Raw genomic sequence first — 17,849 nt, forward strand, 5'->3', positions numbered from 1 at the left:
ACATTCTGCTGAGTCTGCAAAACCATCCATAATCCACACGGATGGTGTGTGCAGGCTTCCCACACACAGTTACTGCATGAAGTGGTTTGCAAATGACAGCCTCAAGGACTCTGCAGCATTTGCAGGGAACTGAAGTTTAAATTCCTCCTAAAGGTTTGGAAACAGACTGAATACAGCATCCAGGGTCCTTGTTGCTTGGCATCTCCAATACATGTTTAACTGCCCCAGTATGAATAGATTTATAATAAAGCGAAATGAAAGCATGCTTCCTGCCCTCTGGGAACAGCATCAGTTTTCAAAAATATAATTTTGGGTAGCTTTGGAAGTGTCAAACAGCTGTGTAAATACCCCAAAACCCCACCTTCTGTCTCTGCTGTGCGGGATGAGGCACCATCCACACACTAAATCAATATCCTGTCATGAAATACCACTGGTGCAGGATGCCAGGAAACTTCTCTAGGAAGCCAGAGTTACAGGGCAGTTGCCAGAGTGCTGAAATAATATACGAAAGTGCTTTGCAAACTGTAAAGTGTTCTACAAATAGAAGTTGTTATATAATCTCCCGGCAGCATGTTATTTACTGATAAGGTTTGATAAAGGTGGTGAAGAAGCTGTTCTCAAGAGTTCTCACCAGTCGCTAAGCCATCATGGAAAGAGTGGGGACCAGAGAATCAGAAACCAGGGGTTTGAGTTCTGCCAATGCCTTCTCCTCACTCTTTTCATGCCAAAGGTCTCGAGGACTGCAAAAATCCCAAGTGGCAGAAATAAAAATAATTCTCTCTGTGGTACAGCCGAGCCAGTGCTCTGCGAGCAGATGAGTCACAGGCTGGTGGGACCGGGAGAACTACATTTACATCACTTTACATTCCGCTCTTCCCACTCGCCTCTCCACTGCCCTGCTTTGGCTCCTGTCCGTAGGAGCCAATGTCCTGTTATTAGGTCATTGTAACTTCAGCAGCATGTGACAAGAAGCTCGCCCAAGGAACCTCGGCTAACATTCTCCTTGTGGAGGAAGGTGGTGAGCTGCCCAGGTAGCTGTGGTTATAGGTGAAACCGATAGCCTCGGGAAGAGGGTGTTTCTAGGTACAGATTCACACACAATCGCCCCAACACTCCACACTCTGATTGGGCATCATTGCTGGCACATTTACTGTAATTCCCTTCTGTGCTCAAATATCCCGTGTCTAAAGGCCCCAGAATCTGAGCATTTTGTCATAATTACAGGCAGTCTGGAAGAGCAAGCCACATTTGTGTTGGCAGCATATAGGCTGCTGATCCATTCCACAAAGAGGCACATTTGTGAAATTGGATGAAGGAAGACTGAAAGGCAGCCTGTTTTTTAAGCTCAAGAAGCATTTTACTAGATTTCCAAGGCCAGCAGCTCTGGCCTCCTCTAGCCTCTTGTGGTGGGTTGAATGATGGCCCCTGAAAAGATATATCCATATCCTAATCTCCAGAACCTGTGAATGATACCTTATTTAGAAAAACAGTCTTTGCAGACGTAGTTAAGGATTTCAAAATAAGGAGATCATCTTGGATTATCCAATTAGACTGTAAATCCAGTGGCAAGTGTCCTTAGAAGAGTGAGGCAGAGGGAGATAAGACACAGAGACAGACACACAGAGAAGATGATGTGAAGAAAGAAGCAGAGACTGGAGTAATATGGCTATCAACCAAGGGATGCCAAAGAAGCTACCAGATTGCCAGCAGCCAACAGCAGCCAGCAGAAGGGCAAGGTAAGATTCTCCCCCAGAGCCTGGGGAGGGAGTGTGGCCCTACCAACACTCTGGTTTTGGACCTTTGACCTCCAGAACCGTAAGAGAAGAAATTTCTGCTGTTTTAAGTCACCAGTTTGTTCTATTTGTTATGGCAGCTCTAGGATGCTAATATACTCAGTATCTGCCATGGGTGGTCAGTATCAGCAAGAAGGAAAAATCCGCTGGCGAGCCCTCACATTCCCACTTCCTAGCTGTGTCCTAAAGCAGATCTGCACCTCTCTAAGTCTCTTTCCTCGTTTGTAAACTGGGAAGAATAAGTCCAACTGGACAGGGTTGTTACGAGGCTGAGGTGACCAAGTGCTGAGCAGCATACCTGCGATTCCACAGATACTCCACAAACTTCCCCCCGATCCCCTTTGTCCAGCCTCACCTCAGGCACAGAGCTCCCATTCTGAGGTTGAGCTGCACAGTTTCTATACCTTCTCCCAGGTCTCGGGCTCATCAGTGAGATTCAGGATAGTGCCTGGCCCTGCCTTTTTGACACATTCTCAGATCAACATCTCAAACCTAAACTGTCCAAAGTGAAGTCTGTGGACTTCCCTGGTGGTCCAGTGGTTAGGACTCTGTCCTTTCACTGCTGAGGGCCCAGGTTCAATCCCTGGCCGGGGAACTAAGATCCCACAAGCCCTGTGGTACGGCCAAAAAAAAAAAAAAAAAAAAGACAAAGTGAAGTCTGATCCTCCCCTCTTCTCCTGCCTCTTTACCATTTTCCCCATCCCAGTAAATGACCTGTCTATGTAGATACTCAAGCTGAAAACCAGGGAGTCATTTTTACTTTGTTTTAATCTATTTTTATTTTTCAACTTCTCATTTTGAAATAGTTTCAGACTTACAAAGAGTTGCAAAAACGTTACAAAGAACTTTTGTTTTAATGTTTATTTATTTATTTTGGCTGCACCGGGTCTTAGTGGCGGCACGCAGGATCTTTAGTTGCAATATGTGGACTTCTTAGCTGTGGCATGCATGCAGGATCTAGTTCCCCGACAAGAGACTGAACCCCGAGCCCCCTGCATTGGGAGCGCAGAGTCTTACCCACTGGACCACCAGGGAAGTCCGAACAAAGAATTTAAATATACTCTTCCCTAATTCCCCAAATGTTACATCATACAGAACCACAATACAATGATCAAGGTGAGGAAATGAACAGGAACGACACTATTACCTAATCAACAAACTTTATTCAAATTTTGTCAAGTGCCCCACTAATGTCCTACTCTGAGTCCTCCAAACTCATGGGAGGGAGTCTTTTTTTAAATATTTATTTTATTTATCTATTTATTTATTTAGGCTGCACCAGGTCTTAGTGGTGGCACACGGGATCTTTGTCACGGCACGCAGGATCTTTAGTTGAGGCATGCGGGATCTTTTAGTTGTGGCATGCAGGCTTCTTAGTTGTGGCATGCATGTGGGATCTAGTTCCCCGACCAGGGATCGAACCCCGGCCTCCGGCATTGGGAGCCTGGAGTCTTATCCACTGGACAACCAGGGAAGTCCCTGGAGGGTGTCATTTTGAAATGTCTCTCCCCCCTACCATGCACACTTGAGCAAATTGTACCAATTCTCTCCCTCGGATACTTCAGGCCACGCACTGAGCACCTCCACGGCTACCACCTAGAACAGGTCCCTATCATCTTGCACCTGATGACTACAGCAATCTCCTAATTGGTCTTCTTCAAATCCAGGAGCCGGTGTAGTTTTTGTGTAAAGGGCTTGATAGTAGATATTTTAGGCTTTGCAGGCATGCAATCACCATTGCAACTACTCAGCTCTGCCACTGCAGTGCCAAAGGAGCCGTAGACAATTTGTAAGCAAGTGAGTGTGGCTGTGTGCCAATAAAACTTTATTGAAAATTTTAATTTCAATAAATAATTGAAATTATTGACACTGAAATTTGAATTCCTTAAAACCTTCACATAACACATAGAGTATTCTTCTTCTTTTGATTCTTTTTAACCATTTAATGATGTAAAAACCATTCTTAGGGCTTCCCTGGTGGCATAGTGGTTAAGAATCCGCCTGCCAATGCAGGGGACACGGGTTTGAGCACTGGTCTGGGAAGATTCCACATGTCGTGGAGCAACTAAGCCTGTGTGCCACAACTGCTGAGCCTGCGAACCACAACTAACGAAGCCCGCACATCTAGATCCCATGCTCCACAGCAAGAGAAGCCACAGCAATGAGAAGCCCGTGCACTGCAACAAAGAGTAACCCACGCTCGCCACAACTAGAGAAAGCCCGCACGCAGCAAAGAAGACCCAATATGGCCAAAAATAAATAAAGTAAAAAAAAAAAAAAGGATGACTTGTATCCTTCTTTAAAAAAAAAAAAATAAATAAAAACCATTCTTAGCTTGTGGGCCATCCAGGCTACAGTTTGCTGACCCCCTGCTCTAATCCATTCCTCACACAACATCCAGAAAGACATTCAGATCTCTTCTGCTTAAATTCTGCACTCAGAATAAAACAAAGCCTGCAGTGTCTGGGTGCTGCCTGCCCCTCTTTACCTCACCCTGGCCCTCTCACCCTCTCACTCACCATGCCCTACCCACTCTACCCTTCTTTCCCAGGTCAAGTTCCCATTTCAGAGACTTTGCACACATCAGTCCTTCTGCCTGGAATCCTGTTTTCTAGGTTCCCTCTTTACTTAGCTAACTTCCATTTGTCATTTGGGCCCTTATGGGGTAGAGAAGCTTAAACTTCCTGAGAGACATCTTCTCTGACCCTCTGCCAATTGAAATTATTTTCCCCTTGTTATTATTCTCTCATAGCACTTATCTTTTTTATTGCACTTTAAAACACATATCACAATTTGTAATTATGTACTCAGGCCTTTGACTTTAATAGGAAACCTCACGGAGTCAGAGACCATGTCTGCTTTGTTTGCACTGGACCAAGCGCCCAGCATTGTGTCTTGCATAGTAGGTGTTCCCTGAAAGTCAGCTAAATTAATGGATCCCCCACTAGAACTCCTCTTTCACCAAAAAGGAGGTCCCCAGTGGACTTCGGGGAAGGGCCCCAATGAACTAGGGCAGGCCTGCTGAGCAGAACCCTTGCCTGTGGAGCTGAAACGTGGACTGTGCAACTGGACCTTCCAAAGAATCTGCCCGGGGCAAATTCCTGACCCTGGAGAAACTTCCTCTACGGCCCCTGCTCTGAAACCTGGTACACATTTCCACTCTAATGCCATCCGTCTGCTGTTCTTCCTGTGTTCCAACCCAGAGACAGCCTCCCCCACTAAGGTTAACCCTTCTCAATAACTCGGACAAGTTTTTCCACCTGGGGTTGCCTGAGATCTGAAAAACATAGCTGTTGAATCAGAGTACTTTACTCAGCTGCCCATCTGGAATGCTGGGGCAATGTCCAGAGGCCACAGAGACAGACAGCAGCCTTCGGAGGAGATAAACCTTGCCTGCAGCCCTCTGCCTGCCCTAATCTACACTCTGAAGGGCTGCCAGAGTTATCTTTTAAAAGGATAAATCTGATCTAGTCACTTCCATTCATACTCCTCACTGTCTATAGGATAAAACCCAAACTCCTTAGCCCATCTTGCAAATCACCGTTCAATCCCAACCCATCTTTCCAGCCACATCTTTCGTCTGCCTCTACCCCATCCTGAACTCAATGTTCTAGATATTCTAGCCGGGAACTGTCCAATACAGTTGCCACTGGCCACACGTAGCGAATACATTTTTAATTAATTAAAATTAAATTAAATTTAAAATTCAGGAACTTCCCTGGTGGTCCAGCGGGTAAAACTCCATGCTCTCAATGCAGGGGGCCCAGGTTCGATCCCTGATCGGGGAACTAGATCCCCCATGCATGCTGCAGCTAACAGTCTGCGTGCCGCAACTAAGAAGTCCGCATGCTACAACTAAAGATCTTGTATGCCGCAACGAAGTTTCCGCGTGTCGCAAGTAAGATCCGGTGTAGCCCAAATTAATTAATTAATTAATTTAATTAAAATAAATTAATAAAATTCAGTTCCTCTATCACACTAGCCACATTTCAAGTGCTCAATAACCACATGTGGCTAGTGACTACCATATTGGATAGCACAGCTATTTTCCATTAATGCAGAAAATTCTATTTGGACAGCACCGTTTCAGACAATAAGACCCATCACCATCTCCTAAAACAAAACTCTTTATCTTAATGATATATTTTACACATAAGTACATTCTCATTGTTAATTTTCAAACATTACAAAACTCTCCCTCACCAATTCTTTCTAGACAGAATCATCAAAATCAGTTTGGTGTATAGTCTCTGAATATTTTGAGTGTTCTGCTTTTTCTTCAACAGTGTCTTGGAGGTTTTCATATAAGAGCACATCTCTACCTCCCCTGTGCTTTAGTTATTGCAGAGTAATCCAAGAGCATGAATGGACTTTAGGTTATTCAACCATTGCCGCCTTTTTTTTTTTTTTTTTTTGCGGTACGCGGGCCTCTCACTGTTGTGGCCTCTCCCGTTGCAGAGCACAGGCTCCGGACGCGCAGGCTCAGTGGCCATGGCTCACGGGCCTAGCCGCTCCGCGGCATGTGGGATCTTCCCGGACCGGGGCATGAACCCGTGTCCCCTGTATCGGCAGGCGGACTCTCAACCACTGCGCCACCAGGGAAGCCCCATTGCCTTCTTTTTTTAAAAAAATTAATTTTTTTATTTATCTACTTTTGGCTGTGTTGGGTCTTTGTTGTTTCACGCGGGCTTTCTCTAGTTGCCGCAAGCGGGGGCTACTCTTCGTTGGGGTGCGCGGGCTTCTCATTGCAGTGGCTTCTCTTGATGTGGAGCACGGGCTCTAGGTGCACAGGCTTCAGTAGCTGTGGCCCGCGGGCTCTAGAGTGCAGGCTCAGTAGTTGTGGCGCACGGGCTTAAGTTGCTCCGAGGCATGTGGGATCTTCCTGGACCAGGGATTGAACCTGTGTCCCCTGCACTGGCAGGCGAATTCTTAACCACTGTGCTACCCAGGAAGTCCCTCAACCATTGCCCTCTTGATGGACATTTGTTTCCAGTTTTTCCCTATTGCAAACAATACTATATGCAAACATCCTTGTATCCTTTTCTGGACTTGTACATGTTTGTCTACGGTAGATACCGAAAAGTGGAATTGCTGGGTCACCAGGTCATATGCTAACACCTCTGGGGCTTGGCACACCCAGGTGCTCCCGCCTAGAATGCCTCTCCACATGACTAACTCCTGCTTATCAAAACCAGTCAAGTGTCATCACCTGGTGAAAAGTGGTCTCTTCTGCTTCTGTTTTCCCATAGTACTTCCTGTCCATATCATATCATTGTCATACCCTTAGGACTCAGCCTTATTTATCTTTGTATTCAACATCCAGCATAGGGCTTAGCATAAAGCAAAAATTTAAATGTTTTCTTAACTGGATGAATGAATGAATAAATAAACACATGAAGGTACAGTGGTTAGGACATTCCAGAAACTCAAGGTGAGTGAGTCTGTGAATGTTGTGAACTTGGGCTTTGGACCAACCTGCCACCTGGTGCCCCGGGCCAAGCTACCTCTGGGTTTCTGTCTATCCAGCCCTCTGACCTTGCGCATCTCATCTTGAACTCTGTTCAAGTTGGGTACCTCACTGATGGAGCCGTGTGAGTGTGTAGGGGCTCTGGCCGCAGCACAGAAATCTGAGCACTGGGGCAGCACTAGGATGGGGTTGGCTTTCCAAGGTCAGCTCTGTCTCCTTTCACCCTTGAAACAGCTCAGTATGCTCAGGTTTTGTTGTTGGTTTTTTTTCTCTCCCTACAGTACCTTAGGGGCAATTAAGATCAGCGGCAACATTTGTGCTCTCTGCCTCCAGATTTGAATCCAAGGGAAGCCAGATGTTTTCCACTCCGCATTCCCTTCTCCTTGTGGTCTGATGAATAGCCCTGGTTTTTTTTTGTCTCTCTGTGGCCTGGCTTCCCTAGATCCCAAAGCCTGGCTTGCAGTCTTTATTTTTAATAGGGTTTTAATAGGTGGCTCCTGTAATTAATTTCATTCTTGTGTTTTCACACTTTCTCTCCAGGTGCCTAAAGCCCCCAGGCACTTGGTGGGATGTTAACTGATTTTGAATAATACAAAACAGTATGGCTGTCATTAGATATTACCTCAGCTCCTCTCATTTGCAGTCGTTTTATAATCATTAATTGCCTGGGGCACATGCCCGTTTGGGAGGTCAGCCCAGTCACCTGTCATGTTTCATAGAGGTAGAATCAGAGAGATGCAGAAAAGGGACTTGTCCAAGCCCCAACAGAGAGTGGGTGTTGAAACTTGTTTCAGAAGCTGCACCCTGAAAGCGCCAAGTCAAGGATCCACTACTCAGGTACGATTGGCCAAACACGGCTTGTCTCGGGTGCCCCATAGGCGGTTTCACCCTCCCACAAGGACTGCGGAGCGAGTCAGCCCTCAGCGGCTAAAATTACCACCTGAAATTACCCGCCATTCTCTTCAGGGCCCCTTTCCATTTTACGAGCGGATTTATCTGCACAAAGAACGCGTCCGTGATTCCTCCCGGATTTAGAAACTACATAGTTTTGCTATTTTTAAAGCCGCCGTTTACAAATCCATACACACGTACTCACACTCCTCGGGGAGTGGGGGTGGGACGGGCTTGCGGGGAGTGAGGACGAAGAGTACGTGCTGGAAAGAGAACAGCGTGGCTCTTGGCTTCCCAGAGAGCCGCGCGGTCCCCTGGGGGCGCACTCCTCGGAGCGCGCGGCGGGGTTCGCAACCGCCAGCCATGTGCGCGGTCTAGACCCTCTGAGTGCCCCCGGCGTCGGACCAAGCACACCTGCGCTCCCTCCCTCCTGCCAGGCCGCCTGGTCACTGGGCCCAGGAAGGAGAGGGAGGGGCGGGGAGACCGAGCAGGTGGCGATTAGGTCAGCCTCAGAACATTCTTGGACCGCTCCAGCAGTGGATATAAATAACCGATGGACAGGCTCCGAAAAATCCCGGGGTGGGGGACAAGGGGGTGAGGAAGAGGGATTTATTAAGGGGCGGGGGAGTGGCATCGTGGCGATCTGCAAAGATCTACTAACAAAGGGGGTGGAGGGGCGAAGGGATTTAAGAATGAATCGTGGTACAAAATCTGGGAATAAGAACACGGAGGGGGAGGAGCTCGTGCCGTTCTGCCCCACCTCCACTACTTGTCTGCCCAGTCCTCAGAATGGGCCCTCGGATTGGCAAGGAGGGCTGTGCAAAGAAAGGGCACGGCTTTGGAGTCCCGACCCTGCCCGACTACAGATCTTGTGCAAGCTACTAAAGGTCACTGAGCCTCAGTTTTTTCATCTATACGATGGGAGTCCTAATGCTTACAAGGAGATGATTGTGAGCCTCGTGGGAGTTAAGAAAGGTGTGCTCAGCAAAAAGAGTAAGGCAGGGTAGCCCCCAGACCTCCCTCCGAAGGGAGCCAGTGCAGGCCCGATCCCTTCGCATTTCCACCGCTCTCCCAGGCTCTGCGGAGGCCGGGGAGGGGCAAAGCCGAAATCTGACTCCCTATAGCCGCGCGGCGCCACCCTGGGGAGTCGGCCCTGGCGCTTCTCAGGGGGGAGCCGAGACCCCACGGCCCGCGCCTCGGGAAGCGCCGGTCGCTGCTATGCCGGCAGCCCCTGCCCCGGCCGCTGGCCGGTGGGGTTGCGGCCGCAGCAGCGAGGAGAGGGCGGGGCCGGGGGCTGGGCTTCCCGGGGGAGGGCCCGGCGCGCACCGGGAGGCGGCGGCCCGGGCCCGGGAGCGGCAGGACTTGGGCCGGAGCGTGGCCGGACCCCCACCCGCCGAGGCGCCCAGGGAGGACGCGGTGAGTGCTGCCCGGGCGGGGCGGGGAGGCGGCGGCGGGAGCCGCGGCTCGAGCACGCCCTCTCCTCCTCCGGCTCCTGAAGTTTGCAATGGCAGTGACTCCCTCCCCGAGCCCCCGGCCACCGCGCTCTGCGGGAGGACAGCAAGAGCTGCCGCCGAGCCGAAGGGGTCTATTACCTGCGGCGCCGCGCACCCGGCGGGGACCTGCCGGGGAGAGGGAGGCGTCGGGGCTGGCGGGCCACACCATCTCCTGGGGCCCCTAAAAGGCCCCAATCCGCCCTGGGACCCCAGTAGGGGTCTTACTCCCCAGGACCCCTCGCCCTTAGCAAAGAGCCCCAGTTCCTGGGGCCGCAGCCCCGGGCAACCATCTGCAGTTCGAGGCGGCGCCGGCCAAGGCAGGGTGCGCCCCCTCCCCTCAGCGATGACCGGCTGGCCCCACCTCCGCCGAGACCAAGTTCAACAAGTTTGCCCAAGAAGTCCTAGCTAGAGTCTCCATGGCTAGGCCTGGCCCGGCCGCTCCGCGTGGGCTCCATGGGCTCCGGGTCGTGCAGCGCCGGGCCCGCAAGAGGGCCAGGTCGAAGGGAGCCGTCCTTAAGGGTTGAGGTTAGAGACGGCAGCCCCTGGCCTCCGAGGTCTGGTGTGAGCGCTCCGGCTTTGGAGCGCGTCATCAGGGAGCAGGCACCTCAGGCGGCAGGTCGGGTTTCCAAAAGCGCCCCTTTGTTATGCCCCTCCCTGGCCCTGCCTCCTCTTCTTTCCCCGCGCTACCCCCTCCCCCAGGCTCCCGGGCCTCTCTGGCTGCTGGTTCCAGTCGCTCTTGCCTAAGTACCCCTCTCTGGACCAGTCGACCGGCCCCTTCTGTGCCTTCAAATCCTCGGGCTGCGGGCAGATCGTGAGGGGCGGCTGGGAGAAGAGGTCCTGAGGCCAAGCCCGTGCCTCAGGACAGAGGATGGGCAGGGCAGGGCAGCAGTGCTCCCTCCCAGGGGCATGCCCCCGGCTTCTGGAAAGGGTGGGGGCTGGTCTGGTTGGGGGTACATACCAGCCTCAGGTAAGGGAGTGGGTTCTTCCCTGAACTCCAAGACTCCCTACCTTGGCTTAGCAAGCTGTGAGGAGACCCTGCCAAGCCCCAGAGGACTTGTCCCAGCCCAGTAGGTGCTGGCTCCATGGGCTGGGAAGGTTCATTATCTGCTTTCTGAGCACTTGCTGGTGGTGGAGCGTGTTCTGGGGACCAATCTGGGTCTCTGCTGGGGTCAGGAGGCACAGGGTGCTGGCCCTTCTCCGCAGGGGCCAAGGCACAAGGCCCACCCCTGCTGCTAGGTCCCGTGGGGCAGTGGGGCCTGGCTGTGCCTGGGGCTTGGGCTTGTGTTTGCTCTGGGAGGCTGAAGGGAGCAGTGCCAGCCCTGCACACACAGCTTGCTCTGTTCTGGGGCCAGAGAGAGGGAACGGGTGGGGGGCAGCTCTCCCGGGAGCCAGGAGCCCAGAGGCTGGAGCAGGCAGGGGGCCCAGGCCCCTGGATGCCTGACTGGGACAGCTCTGAGGCCCTGGGATTTACAGCTGCAGCTGGGTTTCTCTCCATCTGGTTGGCAAGTCCTTTCTGGGTAAGTGGGACAGACTCAAGAGGAAGCAAGGGGAAGTGCTGAGGACCCTGGTGGGGCCAGCTGCTCTGCTCCTCTCCTGCTCTGGGCCCAGGCACCTCCACTGTAGGCCTGAGCTCTCCCTCCTGTTAGCTGAGTGGTGGAAGCCCACTCAGGCCATGCTTTCTCAAAGCTGCTATAGCCAGTGGGTTTCCTGGTCTTCAGGTGGATGTCATTTGTTTTCTCATTCAGCTACTAACTCCAGTGCCTGCAGAAACACAAACTGGACCCTCAGGAAGTCTCTGCCAGTGACTGGGGACAGATCCTGTCCTGTAGTCACAACCCAATGGGATATAGACAGGTGGGAGATGGGGATGGAGGAATGGGCGGGGGGCTGGAGAAGGTGCCTCACTCTGAGTTTTGAAGGATGGGGAGAGATTTACCAGTTTGGGGAGTACTGTGATAGAGCCCTGCTTTGGGAGCAACAAGCACACTGTCCTCCTGGGTCTGGCGGTGTCCCTTGGGCTTGCTCAGAGGAGGAAGTGATTTCCTTCTAGGGGCTTGAATTGATGCTGGGGACAGCTGAGACCCTGCCCAGAGACAGGAGGGGAGTGGCCGCATGCCACTGTGTCCTCTAGCCCCTGGGGGTGGTGGCTCTGGGGTTGGAATCTGCCTTGTCCTCCTCCGCAGTTCTGGAGCACACTGTCATAACTGGCTGATCACCTGTCTGACACCCCGTGCTGCCCCATACTCTGGGCTTTCTGAGGGTGGGGCTGAGTTACTCATTATCCACGGAGCCCTTTGGGACCTCATAGTGGATGCTGTGGAGCGGGATGTGTGTCCCTCGTGACTGTCGGGCCCCTCACATTTCTTGTTCATTGCCTGGTTTGAGTCTTGTACCGGCCCTGGCACGGAAGCAGACCAGGAGGTGGAATTTCCATCTTAGGAGGGAGCTGAAGCCCCTTAGGAGAGGACAGTCTAATGCACTTGTTCGAGCTTCATGGCCAAGATAAGACTCAGGCCTCTTGGTTCCCAGTCTGCTCTTCCCAGCACGGGGAGCTACTGCAGTGTGGCTGGGCACCCTCTGACCTGGCCTGGTCTGGTAAAGGGTCGCCTTGTTCAAGGAGAGGCCACAGAGCCCTGGCTTGGGCAGGCGTCCTCTTGTCTCATCTGCGGTTGGGGCAGTGAGAGGCTCTCTGCCCACTACCCACCCCCGCCGGCCATGTAATCCCCAGCTGGACCATGTGACCCGACTGGCATTCTCCTGGTTGGAATCTGGCGCTTCTGACAGCAGTTGCTATATTGGGGGAGCTGGGCACCGCCCTGGACACTGTCAGCTCCACCCTCACCCCCTGCTTTGCTCTTGTTAGCTCCAAGGCAGAATCACAGTGGCAGCTTTGAGAGTTGGACACCCAGGTCCCTGAAGTGAGCTCTAGGCCCCAGGTACATGGAGTGAGGTGGTGGCGAGGGCAAACCAGGGTGAGAGGAGGACCTTTGAAACTACCATCTTTGCCCCCACCCTGGGCCCTCCTGGGGACTTCCAGACCCCTGCCTGCTAAGTCCTGGCTCTTAACAGTTCCTTGGGTAGTGGGGACGGCAGTGGGGGGCAAAAGCCAGGGATAGGAGAGGGTCTTTTCCTATCCCCAAAAGTGTGCGTCTGGCTTCCCTGTTTACCCCTCTGCCCTCTACAGCTCTAATCCGCCACCATTCCGTGCTGCGGGGACACCATGGCTCCAGAGGAAGATGCTGGAGGGGAGGCCCTAGAGGGCAGTTTCTGGGAGGTGAGCAGCTAGCTGGGTCCCAGGTTTGGGGGTGGCACGGAAATGCTCACCCCTCTCTGGGCCCAGTCATCTGTCCAAGGGAGGAGCCTAGCTGTCAGCCCCGGCCCCTGCCGGGGGCTTCTCCCTGGTGACACTATCCTTCTCGTATCCTCCCCAGGCTGGCAACTACAGGCGGACGGTGCAGCGGGTGGAGGATGGGCATCGGCTGTGTGGGGACCTGGTCAGCTGCTTCCAGGAGCGCGCCCGCATTGAGAAGGCCTATGCCCAGCAGCTGGCCGAATGGGCCCGCAAGTGGAGGGGCTCCGTGGAGAAGGGTGAGCCTGTGCTCGGGCCTACTGGGAGAAGAGGGCTGCCGCGGGTGGGGTGACCAGGCAAGGCAGCTTCTTTTTGCACCTCTCGTGGAAAAGTTCGAGGCTTCCACGTCTGCCTTCCCTTTAAAGCAAGACGATCCTCCCGGTTATTCTTATAGCTGTGCTGTTAGAGTTCCCAAAGTACTGTCATGAGTCATTTTGATATTTCTAACAACCCTATAATGGAGATGGTCTTCTTCTACCCATTTTCCAGAGGAGAATGTGGCAGTTCAGAGAGGCTAAGTGACTTGCCTGAAGTCACACAGCTAAGAAGAACTAAAGCTTGAGCTCAGGCCTTCTGACTCAGGAGCTTGAGATCTTTCCATCCAAACAAGCTGCCTTCCTTGGGAACGGACACTAGTTCTTCCTTCTGAGGCAATAGAATATAGTGGATTATACCACAGTCCTGGGTTTGAATTTCAGCTCCAGTTGTAGCTATAATGCTTTGGGCAATTACTTTCACTTCTCTGGGCTGCCTTTTTGCTGGTTCCATGTTGTTTGTGACACTGTCTTCACAATGGTGGATGAGACAAGGATCCAGTGAGATCTCGTATGTCCAGGTACAGATTAGGTATTCAGTAAGCAGCAGCTGACATTATTTGTTGTTATCTTTGCATTTCTGCTCCACGTCTGGCACCCAGAGCAGCACCCGACGAGAGGGGGTGGGCTCATTGCAAGTGGCATCCCCGGCCCAGCCCAAGCCCCTTCCCTCCCTGCAGGCCCTCAGTATGGCACGCTGGAGAAGGCCTGGCATGCCTTCTTCACTGCGGCCGAGCGGCTAAGCGCCCTGCACCTGGAGGTGCGGGAGAAGCTGCAGGGCCAGGACAGCGAGCGGGTGCGCGCCTGGCAGCGGGGGGCCTTCCACCGGCCTGTGCTGGGCGGCTTCCGCGAGAGCCGGGCTGCCGAGGACGGCTTCCGCAAGGCCCAGAAGCCCTGGCTAAAGAGGCTGAAGGAGGTGAGCCTGGGCGGGATGGGCAGCAGAGGCACACGCCTTCCTGGGTCAGCCTGGGGCTAGAGGGGGCCAAAGCATGGCATGCAGGGTCCAAAGTGGTCCCTGTGTGTGTGCCAGGTCGAGGCTTCCAAGAAGAGCTACCATGCGGCCCGGAAGGAGGAGAAGACAGCCCAGACTCGGGAGAGCCACGCGAAAGCGGACAGCGCTGTCTCCCAGGAGCAGCTGCGGAAGCTGCAGGAGCGGGTGGAACGCTGCTCCAAGGAGTCCGAGAAGGTACTGGCTGAGGGACTGGGCTGGCCCAGGTCAGGGCTTCCTGAGTGCCTTTTCCAGTCCCCAGCAGTTGTATTGCTCTCATCCTCACCTGCCACCTTCTCTCCAGATTATCAGTTAAGGGAGGAACCTGAGAAAGATGATGCTTTACTCAGGAGAGAAATGGTGTGGTTTCCGGCACTGGGATAATCTTCGCAGTTGCGGAGAACTTCCCAGCTCCTTTCCTTTCACAGTGTCCCACCTGGGACAAGTTCTCACATTGTCTACCCTGCCAGAGCGCCCTTCCTCCAGCTCTGCACATCGAGCTCCTCCCTGTCCTCTGAGGTGCTGCTCGGTTTCCACCTCCTCCGGGAAGCCTTTTCTGATTTCTCCCACTGCTCCCCATAGGTTGACCTCATCTCACTCTCCACCAGACTCTTAAAGCTGCTGTGCCTGAATGCCACCTCCCTTGTTAGGCTCCTGGGGTTCCTCAAGGGCAGGAGCCAGGTTTTGGGACCCTGGTGCCTAGCCCACAGGAGGTGCTCAGTAAATACTAGCAATACAAGGTCTTGTCCTCACCAGACCCCCTCCTCTCCCACCCAGATGAAAACCCAGTACGAGCAGACACTGGTGGAGCTGCATCGTTACACCCCACGCTACATGGAGGACATGGAGCAGGCCTTCGAGACCTGCCAGGCTGCCGAGCGCCAGCGGCTTCTCTTCTTCAAGGATATGCTGCTCACCTTACACCAGCACCTCGACCTCTCCAGCAGTGAGAGGTATGGCCTGCAGGGTGGGCATGGAGATCTGGGTGATGCTGGGTCTCCTCCATCTCCCCTGGGCTCTGGCTGGGCTGAATGAGATTGGGGTGCGCAGAGGCCCAGGGCTTCCCAGCCTGAGGGTTGTGCCTGGGGCACAGGTTCCACGAACTCCACCGAGACCTGCATCAGGGCATCGAGGCAGCCAGCGACAGGGAGGATCTGCGGTGGTGGCGCAGCACCCACGGGCCGGGCATGGCCATGAACTGGCCCCAGTTTGAGGTACGTGTTCCAGGCAGGCTGGGGCTGGGAGGTGGGGTGGGCTCCCACTGGGCTCAGCCTGGACCTCAGGAGGGAGGCTGGGGCTTGGGACGAAGGAGGTCAAGGTGGTCTGGGTGGTCCTGGCGGCCACCAGAGCCTGCAGCCCCGCCTGACCCTGAACACTGCCCCCACAGGAGTGGTCCTGGGACACACAGAGGACAATCAGCCGGAAGGAGAAGGGTGGCCGGAGCCCTGACGAGGTTACTCTGACCAGCATCGTACCCACAAGAGATGGTGCTGCATCCCCACCCCAGTGCCTGGGGTCCCCAGGGTGAGAGCCAGGATTCGGGCTGTGGGAAGGAAGCAGCTCTGCCCCCTGCTCTGCCCTCCTTCCTCTGTCTCTTCCCTTCATTCCCGTCACACCTGAAGTGGGTTGAAAATCGGTGCCAGGTGCCTTAGGGGTTGTAACGCTTATGAGTTGTAATGATGCCAGTTTTTATGGTGGTTTAGACTCGCCAGGCGTTTCCCACGTTCCCTCTCATCTACTGCTCATGTCAGCTCTGTGTGGCAGAAGTGTGCCTGAGCTTGCAGGCATTCATGGCAGAGGTCAGGCTAGAATTGCAGCTTTTCCCCACCTGCCTCTCCCTGGGTTCCTCCAGGAGGTGAGCCCTTGGCCCTGAGTCCTAGGCTCTCTCGCTCATGTTCCTTGTGCCCTGAGACTGCCCCTTTGTCCTTCCCTCTCTAGCGGCGGGCAGGATGAGGAGTGGTCAGATGAGGAGAACCCCCGGAAGGTTGCTACTGGGGTCCGGGTGCGGGCACTCTATGACTACGCGGGCCAGGAAGCTGATGAGCTGAGCTTCCGAGCAGGTACCCTGGAACTCCTTTCTTGATCCCTTCCAGACTTCAGCCCCTCCACCCCTTTTCCCTGCCCCTTTACTAGCCTGAGCAGGATTGTGGAAAAGGGAAGCCAGACATCCACTTATCAAGGGCCAGTTCTCTGACTCTTAAGGCTGCTCTGGGTCCAGCCCCCAGGAGTCAGAGTGTCCGCTTGGAGTCCTCATTTGCCTCTCAAAGTCATCAGCTGCGGCCTGACTGCTGCATTCAGGGTTGGGGGTGGAGTGGCTGACTTTGACCTCCCTCTGCCTGAGCCAGGTCTCTTCTAGCTGGGCTCTCCGACTACCCCCTCCCCCTCAGTCCTTGACCCAATTGCAGGAATGGGGCTGGGCCAGGACAATTGCCAGTGACCAATCCCCCTTCTTGCAGGGGAGGAGCTGCTGAAGATGAGCGAGGAGGATGAGCAGGGCTGGTGTCAGGGCCAGCTGCAGAGTGGCAGGATTGGCCTGTACCCGGCCAACTATGTGGAGTGTGTGGGGGCCTGACCTGCCCTGGCAGCCCTTCTGCAACGTTTCTCCACCCTGGGTCAGAGCCCAGCTTGTCTGGACAGCAGGACCTGAGGGCCTTGAACCATCCTGCCCCTGCTGCCCCTCTGTCCCTTGAGGAGGGAGGAAGTCCTGGGACCCAGGGAACGGGAGGGGCCTGTGTCTAAGAAGGGACTGGTAGGGAATGGCCAACTGAGTCTAGGCTGAGGGGAAGATGGGGAGGTCAGGAGGTGACAGAAGGGCCCAGGGGTGCCTGGGCCTCCCCAAGAGTCCTCCAGTCTCCCCAGGAGCTGTGGATGCAGTTCCTGATCTCTGTGTTTTGGGGTTCCTGGGGTTGGCCTGGGGTGAGTGTAGTTCTGGGCTAGCAGCACTCTTTTGTGGCTTGTTCTAGTGTGTATTAAACTTGGAAGAAAAAACAAAACAGGCTTGTGTGCATCTTTTTCGCTATTCCACCCTTGCCAGGCTGCCGAGGGCATCTGGAGAGAGGCACTGAGGAGGTCGTGGGCCTGGAGTATATTGGGGGGGCGGGGGTTGGGCGAAGGTCTGCCAGCCTGGTACCTGTTCTGGGCCTTCGGGACCCTAACCTGGGGTGGAAGGGACTCGAGATCAGAGTTGGTGTGAGCCATCCAGGCTTGGTGGAGGCTGGGTGCTGAGTTCTGAGCCAGGCGGGAGCCCAGCCAGTTTATCTTCCCGTCCAGGCCGGCGGGACTACGACTGCTTGGTAGGACTGTTAATCATTACTCACCGGTCGGCAACTGGCCTGAGCTAAGGCCGGGTGCCGGGCCTCGCAGTCCACGCTTCTGTGAGGTGGCTCCACCTTCTGGGGGTGGCGGGGCTTGCGGGCGGCTCTGCGGCGAGGTTTGGGCCTGTGGGCCGGCCGTCGCCCCGCCCCGGCTGCGGATTGGCCCCGGCGCGGCGCGGCGCGGCGCGGCGCGGCGTGGATTCGGGCGACCTCGTGGGGCCCGGGACGCTGACGTCTCGG

The 17,849-nt window shown here is 54.2% G+C and overlaps 1 protein-coding gene across 6 annotated transcripts; it reads left to right on the forward strand.

The window, feature by feature from the left end:
- Positions 1 to 1,691: 1,691 nt before the first annotated feature.
- Positions 1,692 to 17,278, forward strand: PACSIN3 (protein kinase C and casein kinase substrate in neurons 3). 6 transcript variants are annotated; one of them, XM_030864521.3, is made up of 11 exons: positions 9,463 to 9,567; positions 12,508 to 12,580; positions 12,829 to 12,918; positions 13,076 to 13,232; positions 13,988 to 14,223; positions 14,338 to 14,493; positions 15,073 to 15,248; positions 15,389 to 15,509; positions 15,683 to 15,819; positions 16,234 to 16,355; positions 16,752 to 17,278. In XM_030864521.3, the coding sequence occupies exons 3-11, from the start codon at positions 12,865 to 12,867 to the stop codon at positions 16,865 to 16,867; spliced, it is 1,275 nt and encodes a 424-aa protein (XP_030720381.1). In that variant the 5' UTR covers positions 9,463 to 9,567; positions 12,508 to 12,580; positions 12,829 to 12,864; the 3' UTR covers positions 16,868 to 17,278. The 6 variants fall into 6 exon arrangements, with proteins under 6 accessions (XP_060159226.1, XP_030720383.1, XP_030720382.1 ...); XM_060303243.2 differs by lacking the exons at positions 9,463 to 9,567; positions 12,508 to 12,580 and adding an exon at positions 1,692 to 1,736; XM_030864523.3 differs by lacking the exons at positions 9,463 to 9,567; positions 12,508 to 12,580 and adding an exon at positions 8,953 to 9,126.
- The last annotated feature ends 571 nt before the right edge of the window (positions 17,279 to 17,849 follow it).

This window comes from Globicephala melas, chromosome 8, assembly GCF_963455315.2.
Source record: "Globicephala melas chromosome 8, mGloMel1.2, whole genome shotgun sequence".
NCBI lineage: Eukaryota > Metazoa > Chordata > Mammalia > Artiodactyla > Delphinidae > Globicephala > Globicephala melas.

Excerpts from the sequence above, each read along its gene's own strand:
- PACSIN3 (XM_060303243.2), top strand. The coding sequence starts at position 12,865 with ATGGCTCCAGAGGAAGATGCTGGAGGGGAGGCCCTAGAGGGCAGTTTC. Across the intron at positions 13,233-13,987 it reads GAGGGGCTCCGTGGAGAAGG|GCCCTCAGTATGGCACGCTG; the intron begins GTGAGCCTGTGC and ends CCCTCCCTGCAG. Across the intron at positions 14,494-15,072 it reads GCTCCAAGGAGTCCGAGAAG|ATGAAAACCCAGTACGAGCA; the intron begins GTACTGGCTGAG and ends TCTCCCACCCAG.